Genomic DNA, 15,466 nt, shown 5'->3' on the forward strand with positions numbered 1-15,466 from the left:
ACATGCACTCATCTCTTTCAGGGTGGAGTTAGTAGCTAAAAAACATTTAAAAACTGCACACGGACATGTCGAATATGGCAAACAAACTTAACAAAATGACACGCACACATCAGCGAATAACCAGTTTTAACGTGACAGAAAAAAGTGATGTAACAAAAATAAAATGGTGTACCCGTTTTCTTATGCTGAAAGCATACACGCGTCTAAATTTCTCGCATGTCATGTTTGACAGCGCTGGTTTTGAGGTGTTAAATTTCTCACTGCTCATTTCTGGAAGCAAGTTATTCTAAAGGTTGGCACTCCTCTGTTTCAACTTTCAAGTCATTTATCTTAGTGGCTGTCCATGCTTCTTTTTTTCTTTTTTTTTTTTCTTCAAAGCTACCATTCAATTATTAAAATCCATTTTTGTTCATAAATTGTACATAAAATATTCAGAGCAGGTAACAAGGCTTCTCTGTTGGGGGCGCTGTTGTGCTGATGCTGTTTGATCATCAGTTAGTATTGAGACAATGAGGCAAATCTTCTAGCAATGCAATGTGTCATTATGACCACCATAATAAAAAAAAATAACTCTAGTTTTCATGTTTACAGAGAAGTCAGTCCCTCAAACCCAGGTCTCTGGATATTTCCTGGGGCCTTTTGGCTTTGCAAAACGGTTTCCAAATCCTGTAGACGATGAAAATGGTGTTAAAATGCTGTAACAAAATATATCTGATTGTCATATTAATATGTAGACTTACCGAATTTAAACACTGAAAAGACGCTACATGGTTGAGATGCTGCTCCCGGTTGAGTAGGAGGCGGTGGAGGGGAGGTTTTTGCTGAAAATATAGTTTATAGACATTAGCTTTAGCTTTCCTAATATCAGGACCATGTCAGCGTTTTTAACTGAGCGTACTTACGTCTCTGTTTGTGTTTGAAAAATTTTAGACTCTAGCCAAAGGAAACAAAAACACAAATTAGAACAGATGTGCTTTCAAATATTCCCATAACTCATCTATATATTTGTACAGCTTATGCTTTCACCTTTGTTCTACTCATGCCCTTCTCGCTGGTTTTGTCTGATTTGTTTTCTGGTTTCTCGTTGTTCAGGGAGGCTCTGCGGTTCAGATCACACTGTTCCACTTGAGCTGATTAACAGAAACAAAAAGTTTTGCTGACCTCTGTCTAACACAATGTGCTTTTCACATCAAGAATAATTACCTATATTATGTAGTCTTAGTGCAAAGCATTTGTGTGAACAATTTTTGTACAAGACGTGTACACAGGCCTGCTAATAACCATGTGAGAGGCTACTGTGCTGTTTGCTTAATGTCTAAACCAACTCACCACTTCCTCCTTCAGCACCAAACACAGTAGGTGGAGCAATCTGCTGAACTGCAGTTGGGGGCTCTGTGGTGGAAACACAATTACAAAGTACCCCCACCACAGACAAAAGCATTTAGATTAATCGTGAACAAAACAACCGGCAATTTAAAAGTCAAGCTTTCATCTGTTGCTTTATCAAATGATGCCTCTCTGTGGCGAACAATAAGGCCGCAACAAGATTGCAGTAACAAGCAACCTTTTGTCACCATTCAGGAAACTGAACAACCTACCTTGTCTTAAACTTTTAGGTCGAACACTCTGTGGGGAAGCATTAAAAAACAAAAATGTTTAATGTTCTAAGAAATAAACTTTGGACTTATCATGTTACTGATGGAAATGTGAGTCTCTCTGTTTGCTGTATGTTTTAGAGCAGCATATACCTTGCTCCTGCTCATGACAGGATCGCACAAGTTCTTCGGCTGAGCAGTGCCATCCCACTCAGATGATATACCCACCCTTGTTGAGAGTTGCAGTTTTTCTAAGGGTTGTGGGCAAATGGCAGCTGGCTCATCAACTAAAAAAATAATAATAAAATAGAGTAAAATGAAAGAAAAAGGCATCCACTTAGACATCAAGTACTGCTGCACAAGATACAGAGTTGTACATATCGCTCTTGTAAGGAGGTGAAGGTAAACTCACTTTCTTCCGTGGCGAGGATGAAGGATTGCCGCGTTCTCTCTGGGAGGGGAGGCGTCAGACTGCGCTCAGCTGCACAATCAAATATAATCAACAGTAAACTTAAATTTCTCATTAGGGAACTGTTGCTTCATTCACTGTGCATGTTTTTACGCATTATTTTGAAAGGAGACTTCAAGGCAGATATTGAAGTTCGATCGCACCGTTATGAAGCTGTGGGGGCGGGGCTGGGTCCACAGGCAGCGAGTAAGCACCGTTTGAAGTCGTGCTTGAAGACAGGTCGGGATGATTTACTGGTGCTAAAGCATATGACAAAAATAACCCCACAATACTATAAAAATAATCACGCATGTGGAAATATCACATTTTTATTCATCATTGTGGCATATGGCAGAGTTATTAATAAAAAATCTTACCTGTGAAGGTCATTTTTACTTTCAGACTCTACAAGAAAGAAAGGTACCCTACAGTTATGTATTGGCAACAATACTTTAGAAATAGTATATGCTTTTAAAGATTTTTAACTCCTTTTTTTCTCCTTCTGTCAAAAAAAAAAAAAAAAAAGTATTCCCCCACATCAAGACCCAAACAGATCAGTTTGGTCAGTGAAGCATTGTGCAGTAAGGAGTTCACAAAACTATACACCAGGAACATCACACAACTACTAAACATGCACATGACCAACATGGCGGGACCAACACTCAGCAATACATTTACTCTACCTACATCTAAACAACTAAAACACTGTTTTGTGAGGGAAATGCTTTTGAAGACGGGAGTGAATCAACAGTACGACTTATCAGAAATCTTGACTTGAATCATTTCGACCGTTAGGACATTCATGGGTGTGACCTTGTACCCACATGTTCTGGGACCCACAAACTACTGAAGCTGTGAATGAGCAAATCAATAACACCTCTGAACCCAATTCCCCCCAAAAAAAGTTGTGACGCTGTGTAAAATATAAATAAAAATAGAATTAAATAATATGCAAGGGTCATAAAACCTTATGTTATTCACCATAGAACATATAAAATGTTTGAACTGAGAAAATGCACCATGTTAAGAACAATATTATTTTTTAATATTTTGACTTTGATGGCAGCGACACATTTCAAAAGAAGTTTGGACTGGGGCAACAAAAGGATCCGGAAACACCGCCGTCCTCTCTGAGCCAAAGCTCTCTTAAAATGGAATGAAGCAAAGTGCAAAACAAAAGTGCAAACGTGTCCTCCAGACTAAAGAGGAGAGGGTCCATCTGACTCGTTATCAGCATTCAGTTCAAATAGTGCCTATGGAACTGGCAGCCTGCACATCTGGACAGGCACTATCAATGCTGGAACATATATCCAGGTTCCAGAGCAACATATGCATCCATCCCAACATTTTTTTCAGGAAAGGCCTTGCATATTTCAGCAAGACAATGCTAAACAGCATACTACATCTATTACCACAGCCTGGCTTCACAACAGAAGAGCCCGGGTGCTAAACTGGCCTGCAGTCCAGGCCTTAACCAACTGAAAACATTTGGCACACCACGAAACAAAAACACAAAAAGAAGAACCAGGACTGTTGAGCAGCTACAATCCTATATCAGACAAGAATGGGACAAGAACATTCCTCTCCTAAAAAAGTCCAGCAACTGCTGTCCTCACTTCCTGCATGTTTGCGGACTGTTCAAAGAAAAGTGGTAAACATGGCCCCGTGCCAACTTTTTTAAGATGTGGTGCTGCCATCAAATTCAAAATGAGCTCAAATTTTTCTTAAAATGATACATTTCTCACTTGAAACATTTGATTTTACATGTTCTATAATGAATGAAACGTGGGTTTGTGACATTGCAACAAATGCACACATGCACTCCATTAACTGGACATCTCTTTCAGGGTGGAGCTGGTAGTTCTAAAAACATTTAAAAACTGCAGACATGTCGAACATGGCAAACAAACTTAACAAAATGACACGCACAGATCACTGAATAACCAGATTTACATGACAGAAAAAAAGTGATGTAATGTAAATAAAACGGTATACCCATTTTCTTATGCTGAAAGCATAAAGGCACCTGCATACACACTTCTAAATTTCTCACATCAAGTTTGACAGCACTGGTTTAATGCAAGAGGTGTTAAAGTTCTCACTACTCATTTCTGCAAGCAAGTTATTCTAAAGGCTGCCACTCCTGAGTTTGAACTTTCAAGTCATTCATTTTAGTGGCTGTCCATGCTTCTTCTTCTTTTTTTTTTTTCTTCAAAGCTACCATTCAATTATTAAAATCCATTTTTGTTCATAAATTGTACATAAAATATTCAGAGCAGGTAACAAGGCTTCTCTGCTGGGGGTGCTAGTCATTGCATTCTGTTTTTATTTACATGTTATTGAAAATGCGGCTCCACGGTTGGTTAGGAGCACTTCCTCAATTTGCTGCAGTCTGCCACGACTGATAAGCACACACCTCCTGAAACATGTTTTGGTCTTCGGTCACGATGGCTAATACAAGAAAGCTGTTTAAGTAACAAACAGTTTCACCGGATTTCAATATTTAATAGGATCCTTTTTAGTTTTCACGTCTCAGCTGTGTTGACACTGAGAACATACACTACTAATTAGAAGCATCTGGTTGATTGGGATTAGCTTGCTTTGCAGTCATTTTTAGATGTTTCATAAATGCAGGCCCAGGTGATTACTTTTTTACGTGAACAAATCATGTACATACATGTAATTATAACTAATATATGGCACCAGCTTGCAGGAATTCAGTGAAGACAATTCATTCATACCTTACTCCTCAAAAAGGGTTTGTTCTCATTCTGAACCACAGCGGCTCCTAGATTTGAGCTGCCGAACCATTCCGAAGACATTCCAATTACGTTTAGGTTCGCTGCTGGTGTGACCTTTAACTTCTGCTCCACAGGAACTAAAAGGCCAAAATAATCAGATGTGTTAATGAATACTTAAATAAATATTTTCTTCTGTTTTCTTTTTAGATTTACTGTTTAATCGTTCAGATTTATGAAATTATGAAGTTACCTTGATCAACGGCCATCTCAAAAGATTCTGGGGTTCTTTCTGGCAGTGGGGGGGCAGGTGAGGGGGGACTGCCTGAAAATACAGAAATGAGTGTCACAGTCTATTAATAATATTACACCTGATGAATAGCGGGAATACAATATGAAGGATTTAGATTAAAAAGCCCTTATTGCAAGGTGTTAAATGACTGAACATTTAGCACATTGGAAACTATTCATATTAGTCATGTTACAGGCATCTGCACATTAAACAGTTTCACATTGTATTTTTCAGTTAGGTTTTCTTACCAGTCAACTCTGTTCCTGCATCAGCTGCAGCATCGTGTGAAATAACTGATAACCGTGTAAAAGGATCTGAAACCTCTGAAAGATAACATGTATCGTTGAAGTTCAAGGACGTATTATATGAAGATCGCATAGAACGTATATTTACAATGATATGTGCTTTTTTTTTTTTTTTTTTATGTATGATAATAAAATGTCATACTGAACATTGAAATAACCCCAACAGGAGGTATAAGCATCCCAGGAGCTAATGGTTCCTATTCCAGACTTATCCTCACTGAGGGCACTAACCTGTATCCACAGCCAGTATGTAGGATTCTGGGGTTCGTTCGGGTAGCGGAGGAGGCTCTTCCCCGGAAGTATAGACTTCAACAGAATCTGCAAAAACGCAGAAAAATCAGCTGTTATTATCAGTGTTGCTAATCCTGAGACTAACACATGCGCAGACATTAACATTAACCTGAGGCAGGTGAGTTGGGCTCCAGAGTGTGGTCATTCAAAAAAACTGAGGGCTTGCTGAAGATAGGGCTCATTGTCCATTCTCCGGTCTCTTCAGTAGTGCCAATGGGTGCTTCATCTGATGATGGGGAACTCAAAGCAGTGTCAAAGTAGGGGTCCTCCACCATTGAACAAATGGCTGCTGCTATATCTGGTGAAGGTTGACGGTTCAGTGACAGTACACTCTGTGATGTCAATTCTTCTACTGCAGGAACTCTCTGATTTGTATGCACCAGATTAGGTGCCATCCAGGGTCCTACATTCTGGTCCTGGGTCATTGCCAGAGGTTCAGGGGGCGTCTGATATAGATGCCATTGTTGCCAGTCTGTCTGCATGTCCTCGGTGTTCAAGGACAGTAGGTTTTCTGATAAAGCCAGTGGACTGTTGTACTGTGATAGAAAAGCCCTCTCCTCAGTAAACAGATACTGAAATTGTGGCAACAAATCAGACTCCTCACTTGGGATAAAAACCTCATTTTCAGAGATTGCCGACTGGACTGCTGTCACCTTGAAGAGGAAAATGAGTTAAAACAGGAATGGATCAGTGAATCTAATTTGCATGTAAATTCATTATGCTTGTAAAACATTGGTTTTTCTCTGCCCTGAGTAATATTTTGTTTAGCAGTAGATAAGGAGAGTATCGTACTGTATTAAAGTCAGCTAAAACTGAGGTGCTGCTGGCAGCCTTCTTAGTCAATTTCTGAATCAGACAGTTTGAAGATTTTCCATTTTGATCATGTGACTGCATTCTATTTTAATGCTGCTGAAACCACAAGAAAGCCTGCCACATCTACTCTTTCTGTTTTACAGATACAGATGCTGTGCTTTTCAGTTGCTGCTGATGAGGCGCATACACGTTGTCTTCGTTTCTATCTAATCTCTATCGGCAATGATGGATTCTCGGTTACTCACCTTATTTCTGCTGGTCTGTTCATCTACAGACTGCAAATATCTCTGAAATAGTAACTTGATGGTTCTGTAGACAAGTTCATATTGTTCCTGAGGTTAAACAATAAAAAAATCTGGGCTGTTAGGCTGCATAACCTTGAGGCATTATGCACAAAACAAAACCCACCAGAAGATCTTTGATACAAGAAAAACATTAACTGACATAAGAATTGCTTATGTTGATTGGAAGACTTAATAGATGTGATGCTTTGTGTTAAAAAAAACAGCAGGTACCTTGGTTTGAACTATAGATGGCCTCTGGGTTCTCATGCTTTGAACTAAATCGTAGATACTGAAACCTGAAGCGATCATCTATATGCAAGCACACAAAAGCAGTGGAAAGGTTGGCAATTTTACCGATGAATGCATCTGTCATATAAAATGTACAGGAAGGTAGAGCAGAATATCGTACCTGTTTCTTTAGAAGGTTCCAAGTATAATCAATGACACACAGGGCTCCTGTTCTCCCGCAGCCAGCACTGCAAAAGCAGCAGCAACACATCACATTTCTCACAGCTCAGCTCATCTTCAGTAAGGACATTTTAGCATAATTACCTTTATGCTTCTTCACCTATTGCTGTACTCATTAAGTATGTCAACTCAACTTTCACATGTCTGACTCATCACGAGGACTCTCTTAAACTATATAAAATATATTTATGTGAAAAAAATAAGTATTTGACAGAGTAAAATGTTTCTTATTTTAAGAGCTAAGTCTTTAGATTATGTATACTTGTTTCTGTTTCTTCGTAGGGAAACTATAATGTAGAACAAGAAATAAAATTAAACATATTTTCTACACAACTGCGATGGCAGCAAATTTCACACAGGTCCCATCCCAGAGGCCCCCCCCCCTCCCCATGCTTCAGTGCTTAAATTATGCACGCTCAAACATGATTTAATAGTACGGTTTTTCCACTAATTAACAGATATAAATATTTCCAATCAAACACAAAACATGCACATACAATTGTCTATCTGGAGTCACAACTCTTGTCTTTAACGAAGTGTAAGCTGGTAAATGATGCTTTTAAAAATCAGCCATAGTGTAAGTGCTGGAAAACTGCAGGGGAAATGCCATCATATAAACTTTAAAACCTAGTGGGTTTTTGGCCAACCGCCTACACGTTTCCTGTTTCAAAGAATGGCGTCTAACCTCTAAGCTGTAATGCAGGGGACATGTACACATGCACATCCAATAGCGGCGCGAACTCAATCACAATTCTTTGGTCTGTTTTTAATGTTTGCTTTTTAATATATTAGAGCAGAGTAGTGAATTTCATACAATGTTGTAGTTTCTACCGATAAGGTAAAATTAAGCACTCCCTATTCTGAGTAATTAAAGTAATAAGAGTGACAATAAACGGAATTTCTATTGCATCATACTAGGGTGGAGTTTATGCATTAAATGAAAATACTTTAAATGAAATTTTAATTTGCATTATATTAAGAAAAATCTGGTCTTGATGCCTTCTAAAAGTTATACAAACCTGTTGTGTAAGAGTTGTAAGGCTACTTACAATTCCATCTTTGATTCAGACCCAACATCTGCAATTTATGTGAATTTCATTTCAAATAGTTGTTTGACACATTAATTGTAATCATCTTTAAGCACTTTTCAGTGTTTTAACCACTACTGTACTGCACTGTAAATCACTATAAAATTATCCGCCCAAGCTCAAACTGGGGAATAATAATGGACCAAGTATAGAGTTCTGAATGACAATATAAAAAATGTGAGTATATGAAACATGTTCACCAACATCGACAAAAGCCTTCTTTCAATTAGACCAGTGCACTTTTCACTTTGAAAACTAAGCTTTGTACATGTAGGCCTTCCGATTTGTTTATGGTTTTGCTGACAGTTTGAAACAATGTCAAGAATGTTTTTCTTAAGAACAATAAACCTTAGAGAAAGTCCAACATATAGAAATGCTACCTATTAAAAAATAAATATCAGCTTTGCAGCTCATTTTCAAGGAAGAAAACGCATGTCACACATTTGTTAACAGGCTGTATAATAAATATTTTGTATAAATAACACAACTTGAGCCACACAGTACTTTCAAATTCAGATGCCTGACCTGCAGTGGATGCAAATAGGGATGTCATCATGGGCTTGATAAGAACGCATTTCATCCAACATGTCCAGAATCGGAGGTATGGAGTCCGGTACTCCGTGATCTGGCCAGTTGACATAGTGCAGCTGTTTCAAAGTTCGGGAGCTCTGGAAAAAGGAAAAAAAAAAAGAAAGAATGGTGCACATTTCAAATGCAGCAAATTAAATATCAAGGTTATATTTTCAAGTTAAGACCAACAAATTTACCACATATTTTATTTAGTCTGCTTAACAACGTAAGTCAGTCTATAAAGAATTCAATTCAATTTTATTTATATAGTGCCAGATCACCTCCACCTGCTTTATATTGGTAAAAATCCTACAATAATACAGAGAAATCCCAAGAATCAGTAGACACTGCTTACATTGTGATACGTCAGCGTTAACATCCTTGTCAGATAGTCTCCTTTACTTTCTTCAGAGTCCTGCAAAAAAGCAAACAGTTTATCTTTAAACAAGATACTTATTCTTGCTGCCAAAATAAAGACAGTGAAATAAGATAATGTTGATGTAATTTATATTGTCTTAATAATAGTATAATTAGCTGTTGTGTATGTGGTCAGCAGTGTACATACACTCATCATGGCCATGGATTGCATGGTAATTTTGGGCTTTTAATGATTTCTTTGAACTGTTCTTTTTCCAGGGTGTAATAATTGTACAGTATACATCCTTAAAAACATTAAAAAAAAAAACAAAAATTGGGTGCACAAGTTTGAATTTATTTGGGATTTTCTCTATTCCACACAGGGTCAAAAGTATACATACAGACTCAAATATATACATACACTCACTTAAACCTTTTTAATAAGCAGTGCTGAAGGTTCTACAATGTCTTTTAATTTAACAAGGCCAAGGCTTATTAAATTCTCATTAGTGAACAAGATTGATTACAATTGGCGGTTTCTCCTTGCCAGAATAAAAAGGATTTGTTTGACATTACTCATTGGACTGACCAACAGAACAAAATAGACATGGGGAGGTTTTTTTTTTTTTTTGGAGCCATTTATAAGCAAGATGATCAGCTAAAAAAATTATACTCAAGTACAAGTTATTCAGATATGTCACCACTTTGGGTCTTCTTCCAGACCGTAGCAAACTGTCAGCCTCAGATGAAAGGAAATTGGTTAGAGTGGATAGAATAATAAAGAAGGAGAATTACCTTCAAAATCAACAGCTAGACAGGCAAAACTTGGAAACAGAAAAATGATCCCGAACAAACATCAAAACTGGTTTTTGGAATGGATTAAGCTTCTGAAATGGCGTTCTCAAAGCCTCGACTTTGTGGACTATGCTTAAAAGCTGGCTTGGTGCCAGCAAACCAACCGATTTAAATGAACTCTCCCAATTCTGCCAAGACGAGTGGTCAAATATCCAGCCAGAATTATACCAGAACTTTGTTGATGGCTACCAAAAGCATCTGGTCGAGGTGCAAATTGCTAAGGGACATTTAACAGTATCAGTGGGCGTGTATGTATATTTCTGATGTGCAATATTGACCCTGTGTGGATAAGAGAAAATACAAAATAAATTCAATGCTGTACACCCCATTCTTGTTTTTTGAAGTCATAAAAGATGTATCCTGTACAATCATTCCACCCTGGAAAAAGAAGAGTTCAAAGAATTGATTTAAAGTCCAAAATTACCATGACTTTTGTGCCCGTGATGAGTTTATGTAAACTTCTGACTACAACAGTAGGTATGACGCGTATATCGTCTAAAATTCGGTACAATAAATGCTATAATATAGTACACAGTCATTTTAAGCTTTTGGAACAGATCTATCAACCTGTTCAGTTAGGAAATATGACTACAAGAAAGAAAAAAGTACTTACACAATAAACTTTAAAAGGCTCACAAACAAATGTGTCCTCTTGTTTTTGTGGCCAGTAAACCTCACACTTTTTCTAAAAAAAAAGAAAAAAAAGGAAAAAAAATGTTTTCAAACACTCATACAAGCATAACAAAAAGTACTTTCAATCAAAACAAGACATTCAATGACCTAAGATGATAGTTTATAAAACACTTCAGTAGGCTGGTGCATAAACATGTAAAAAAGAACATCCTGTATGGTGAGAAAAAAAACAAGTTGTCTACGTCAAGAAAGCAGAGAGCAGTTTACCTTTCCCATCTCAAACTCTCGACAGGCCATGACTACGACCTAGAATTAATAAGAGCATAATGTGAAGATGTGTAAATGGGGATGGGGATCAACACTTCACTTCACGTGGCCAAAGTCAGAGCTTTTTTAATAATTATTTTCCACTGAAGCAAGTTGCGCTGAGAACAACACGACTGTGTTAAACACATCCTGTGGCAATCACAGATAACATGTGGGCCTTACCTCTATCTTGTATTCCCAAAGCATCCTCAAGAAGTCGACTACTGTGTGAGGCAGAGGACCCTGAGTAGCAATGTAGGCCCTGGAGTTTGACACTCCCTGCACACAAAATGCATTTTATAGAGTCATCAGAAGTTAGTTACATTTACATAAACCGCATTTCAGCCAGGACCCCTGTGGCCAAAGGAAAATTATTTCTATCTGCAGTAACTCATATTTGGCAGCACTGGCCTCCCGAACCTTTCACTCACAGATGTTAAATGCATAAGGCAGGGAGAGCAGCAGAACATAGCAGGGATCATTGCAACCACAGATGACAGTGATTTGGTTAGAAACAGCATATAAAAAAAGAGAAGCTGGAGTAGAGGTGGGTTGCAAAGTGGCTTGCAGAATTTCCTTCCATCGTGGCCAGGCTAAAGCAGCTCAAACAATGCAAATATGCGGTTTGTCAACTGGATTTGTAGAAGGTTATCAGCTGAGCCATCAGCTGTTATAAGCTAAAAGGGCACTTTTTCTTTACCTTGAGGAAACTGGCGTTGATGTAGTCTGTGTCATTTTTAGATGTGACAAGAGTAAGCTTTACTCTGCTGTGGTCAACTACAAGAAGAAGAATATCTAGTTATAGCCTGAACTGTTGAGTGTGCTTTAAGTTTGCACAGCCTTGTGGCAAGATAAAGAATGAGCAGAATTAGAACAGAATAGAGATGAAATATAATAAAATAAGTTAGTTTCTCTCTTTACTGTATCACATGGATCTATTCCACCCTGTCCAACTGATATAAATATGAGACTTTAGTCTTATACAAAAAATAGATATGCTGATCAAATTAATCAGATAAAATAAATAGGCTCTGTCAAGATAGTTAGTCACCTAATTCACAATATTAAATAAATGGAGCGTTATATATTGTTTATGCCATTTTTGGGTCATTAGCACAACAATACAGGTAATAATATACTTTAAAACAAATCTACAGTGTTAATGCAGTAAACTGTAAAGCTATTATATTTCTGATCCATTTTTGTTTATTTTCAGCATTTAGTTTTCGAGGATTAAGACAGAACTCAATAACTCATACATGTTTAGTATCTGACTGTCTAAACAGCCGTAATGTAGACTCAGAAATTATTTTCTTTATCTAATGCAGAAATCTATGTAAACGTTACCATTTATATTTAGCAAACCTTACATGGCAGAATGTCTTTGTATCGGTTCTTCTTGATGTTCTCCTGCTTTTCTGCTGTTTTGGAAGGGTAGGTCTTGTCGGTGCGGTACTTTGTTGACTGACTTTTCAACCTCTGAAAAAGACAAAAGAAATTTAATGCATTTAATGCTTTATGCATTGCACCGCATGCATAAAGCCTTTTCATTATAGTTCCTTAAAGCTATGAAAATGCCAGAGAATTTTTTAGTCACAGTGTTTTTCAAGCCAACTCTGTTTTGCTGAGATAGTATCAGTTAGGCTGTGTTTGATCTCAGTATGCAGTTTGACTTCCTATTAAGAAACAATGCTGTATTAGATTGCCTAAAATTATAATGTGTCATATTAAAACATCCCCTGGGCTTGTATTGAGATACAGCTAAAAGTAAATGCACCTAAATTCCAGTTAATTAGCTAATACAAATATCATAATCATTCATAATCACTGATAGGAGCAGTAGGGTGATATAGTTTCAACAATAGGGTTTCATGGTAGTGTATTTATGCAGTGTTACTGGAAAAGCTTTTTGCTTATTGCACATGCCATAAGGTCATATGCAACTGATACAGGAGAGTGAGTTAAAAGGTGTGGCAAACAGCGAGCAAATTACATGTGACCAATTGCACATTGTCACATGTGGCCAGTTTTTAATGTGATTCAACCCCGAATGAAGAATCAGTGAGTCATTTTACTTGAAACTGGCAAAATGGCTGAGAAACCGAGAGGACCTCCATTCTAAACTCAGTAAGCGGAAGCTCGGACCCTCGAGTTAAACTCACATTTGTGCTCGCAGGATTTGTTGAGACATTGGTCTTTTTGTTCAGAGGGCTGTTAAAGGACTTGCAAACCATCTGCACTTCTCTAACACTACAGAGTGTTTTTTGTCCTCAAAGGAAGTGATGCAATGGACTCTTTCCTCTGGAGTGGTTGGGGTGGTAGCAGTATAACAGCAGCGGGGGGCAGCATGTGAAGCGCACAGTGCTGCCTTCAGGCACCGCCATGTCACTCATCACCATGGCACCAGACCACAGATGATGTCACCCTGGGGTTAACACTTCTCAGGGACAATTTAGTGTGTCTGTGTGAGTGTGTGGGCATGTACATTTGGTTGTTTTAGTCCTAGTCGTTAGTAGTTGTTAAGGGCATTTCCTTGCGCTTCTTCCTCATTGTGTTGCCTTTAGTGACATCAATACAAAGAGGAAGAATGAAAATGGCGTTGGAAGTCTTGGTGCAATGTCAGTATGATACTTCCCTCAGTATGATGTCTTTTGTAAAAAACATAAAAATCAGGAAGACTAAGAGCTTTCACTTTCACTGTACTTACTGTCAGTATAAAAATCCAGCAAACCTGTACAGATTTTCTTATGGTGTGAATGTGAGAATCACGCAGACATACGGTATGTCTTCTATGTTGAGAGCTGTTAGCTGCACTTCAGCAAAAGGAACATTACAGTGAACTCACCGCAAACTCCCCAGCAATGCCGTTAGGTGCCTCCTCAGCCACAGTCTCCTGTCTCTCCAGGTCAGTCAGGAAGCTCTTCAGAATCTGGGCCTGCTGCTCCATAGCTGGTTGTACACTACCTGGAATAGGGCAGTTTTCACAGGCATGTCATGACACAAAGGTCCCTCTCCACAGGTCATGGAGTAGGGTTGCTAAGCTGGGGACAGGACTGAGGCAGCTGCGCTGCTCTGCTACAGAGCACTTCTGTATTGTAGCTCTCACATCAAGGAACTGTTGTAAGGGAACATGTGAACTGTCTTACAGAAACCAAGAGGAAGCTGACAGGTTCTGTGGTCAGATTAAAAATATTGCCACGCCTCCTGTGTCTCTCTCACAGGGTCCTAAAGTCACCCGGGTGTTTTACTGCATAGATATGTTGCAAAGGCAATGGTAGAGAAAAGGAAAAAAAAAAAAAACAGTGCACCACACATTTATGCATATAAACAGTCAGAGCAGATGATCTTCATCAAACTCAGAATGCAGTGCAGGCAGTTTAGCCAGTTGTACAACATTCAGGGAACACAAGAGGAGTGGAGGAGGAATCCATGCAGGGAGACAGCCCCAGGCAGAAGAAAGGGGGAGAGCAAGCGTCAGAGATTTCAATATTCAGTCTCAGTTGCTCAGCAATAACACACTCAGAGCTCCAGAAGGTTCTTCATTTACCTACTTTACTGTATGTCCAATGTAGACATTTTTTTTGTTTGTTTTTTATTTTTTTGCATTTGAAATGAGACAGGAAGCCAAAAAAATATTGTGAAACTTAACTATTTGCAATTTACTATAAATTCTTTAGCGGGTAAGCAAATTCAAAATTCTCCATGTATGCATTAAAAGAGTAATGGGAGGAGCCGTGTTTTAAGGAACCACACGCAATAAGTCACCCATATAAGACTTCCTTTTCTTAAATATATTAATAGCAAACTCTCTCACACTCACACACACACACACACACACACACACACACACACACTTTTGTCAGCGATGGCATGCTGAAGACGTCCTGCAATACCCATTCTGACAAGCATCCAGCAGGTGCTTACCGCTACATCAGTGCATAGTGACATCTAGTGGTTTTGGAGTAAACTAACAGAACTGAGTGTTATATTCAGTGAGTTGCAGAATATGTCCAAAAAAAAGCATTAGTGGATAGTATGCACGTATCCAAGACAACTCTATTGTTTAACAAGTTAAACTAAGACCTGTGCCATGTTTTAAAAGCACCTTTTTTGGTCATAAAACCAAACATCTACTGTGCATACATACTTCTAGATGCCTGTAATAATCAAAATCAGCGTCAGTTAAACTACAAATAAGATGAATATAACATCAATTTCTTACCAAATAAAATGAAGTGCGGCTCTCACGTAGCCTAGTTTTTCACTTTATTGTCACTGGTTAGTGGTGCAGTATGTCATGCCTGCTTACGGCCTAGTATACACTAAAGCAGTCGTGAAACCCACAATGCTCCTACAGGAAGCTAAGATCACCACAGTCCACCTCTACAGTTTCCTGATTGAATGGGGTTTATTTTACATATTG

At 38.4% G+C, this 15,466-nt stretch overlaps 1 protein-coding gene across 1 annotated transcript; it reads right to left on the reverse strand.

Annotated features, from left to right (window-relative positions):
- Positions 1-340: 340 nt before the first annotated feature.
- ptpn22 (protein tyrosine phosphatase non-receptor type 22) lies at positions 341-14,144 on the reverse strand. The gene is made up of 26 exons (XM_030733790.1): positions 13,889-14,144; positions 12,414-12,522; positions 11,744-11,820; positions 11,227-11,322; positions 11,005-11,043; positions 10,718-10,789; positions 9,248-9,307; positions 8,848-8,990; positions 7,176-7,242; positions 6,998-7,075; positions 6,728-6,814; positions 5,779-6,322; positions 5,610-5,696; positions 5,322-5,396; positions 5,035-5,106; positions 4,785-4,921; positions 2,421-2,448; positions 2,208-2,303; positions 2,008-2,076; positions 1,749-1,882; positions 1,599-1,626; positions 1,330-1,392; positions 1,027-1,130; positions 903-933; positions 741-821; positions 341-666 (listed from the first exon to the last, which is right to left on the reverse strand). Exons 1-26 carry the CDS (start codon positions 13,988-13,990, stop codon positions 605-607), a joined length of 2,541 nt encoding a protein of 846 aa, XP_030589650.1. The 5' UTR covers positions 13,991-14,144; the 3' UTR covers positions 341-604.
- Between the last annotated feature and the right edge of the window lie 1,322 nt (positions 14,145-15,466).

Source organism: Archocentrus centrarchus, chromosome 7, assembly GCF_007364275.1.
Source record: "Archocentrus centrarchus isolate MPI-CPG fArcCen1 chromosome 7, fArcCen1, whole genome shotgun sequence".
NCBI lineage: Eukaryota > Metazoa > Chordata > Actinopteri > Cichliformes > Cichlidae > Archocentrus > Archocentrus centrarchus.

Coding starts and splice junctions, on each gene's coding strand:
- ptpn22 (XM_030733790.1), bottom strand. CDS start 13,990: ATGGAGCAGCAGGCCCAGATTCTGAAGAGCTTCCTGACTGACCTGGAG. Junction 11,044..11,226: donor TTTGGGAATACAAGATAGAG/GTAAGGCCCACA, acceptor TATTAATTCTAG/GTCGTAGTCATGGCCTGTCG. Junction 7,076..7,175: donor GGAACCTTCTAAAGAAACAG/GTACGATATTCT, acceptor GCTTGCATATAG/ATGATCGCTTCAGGTTTCAG.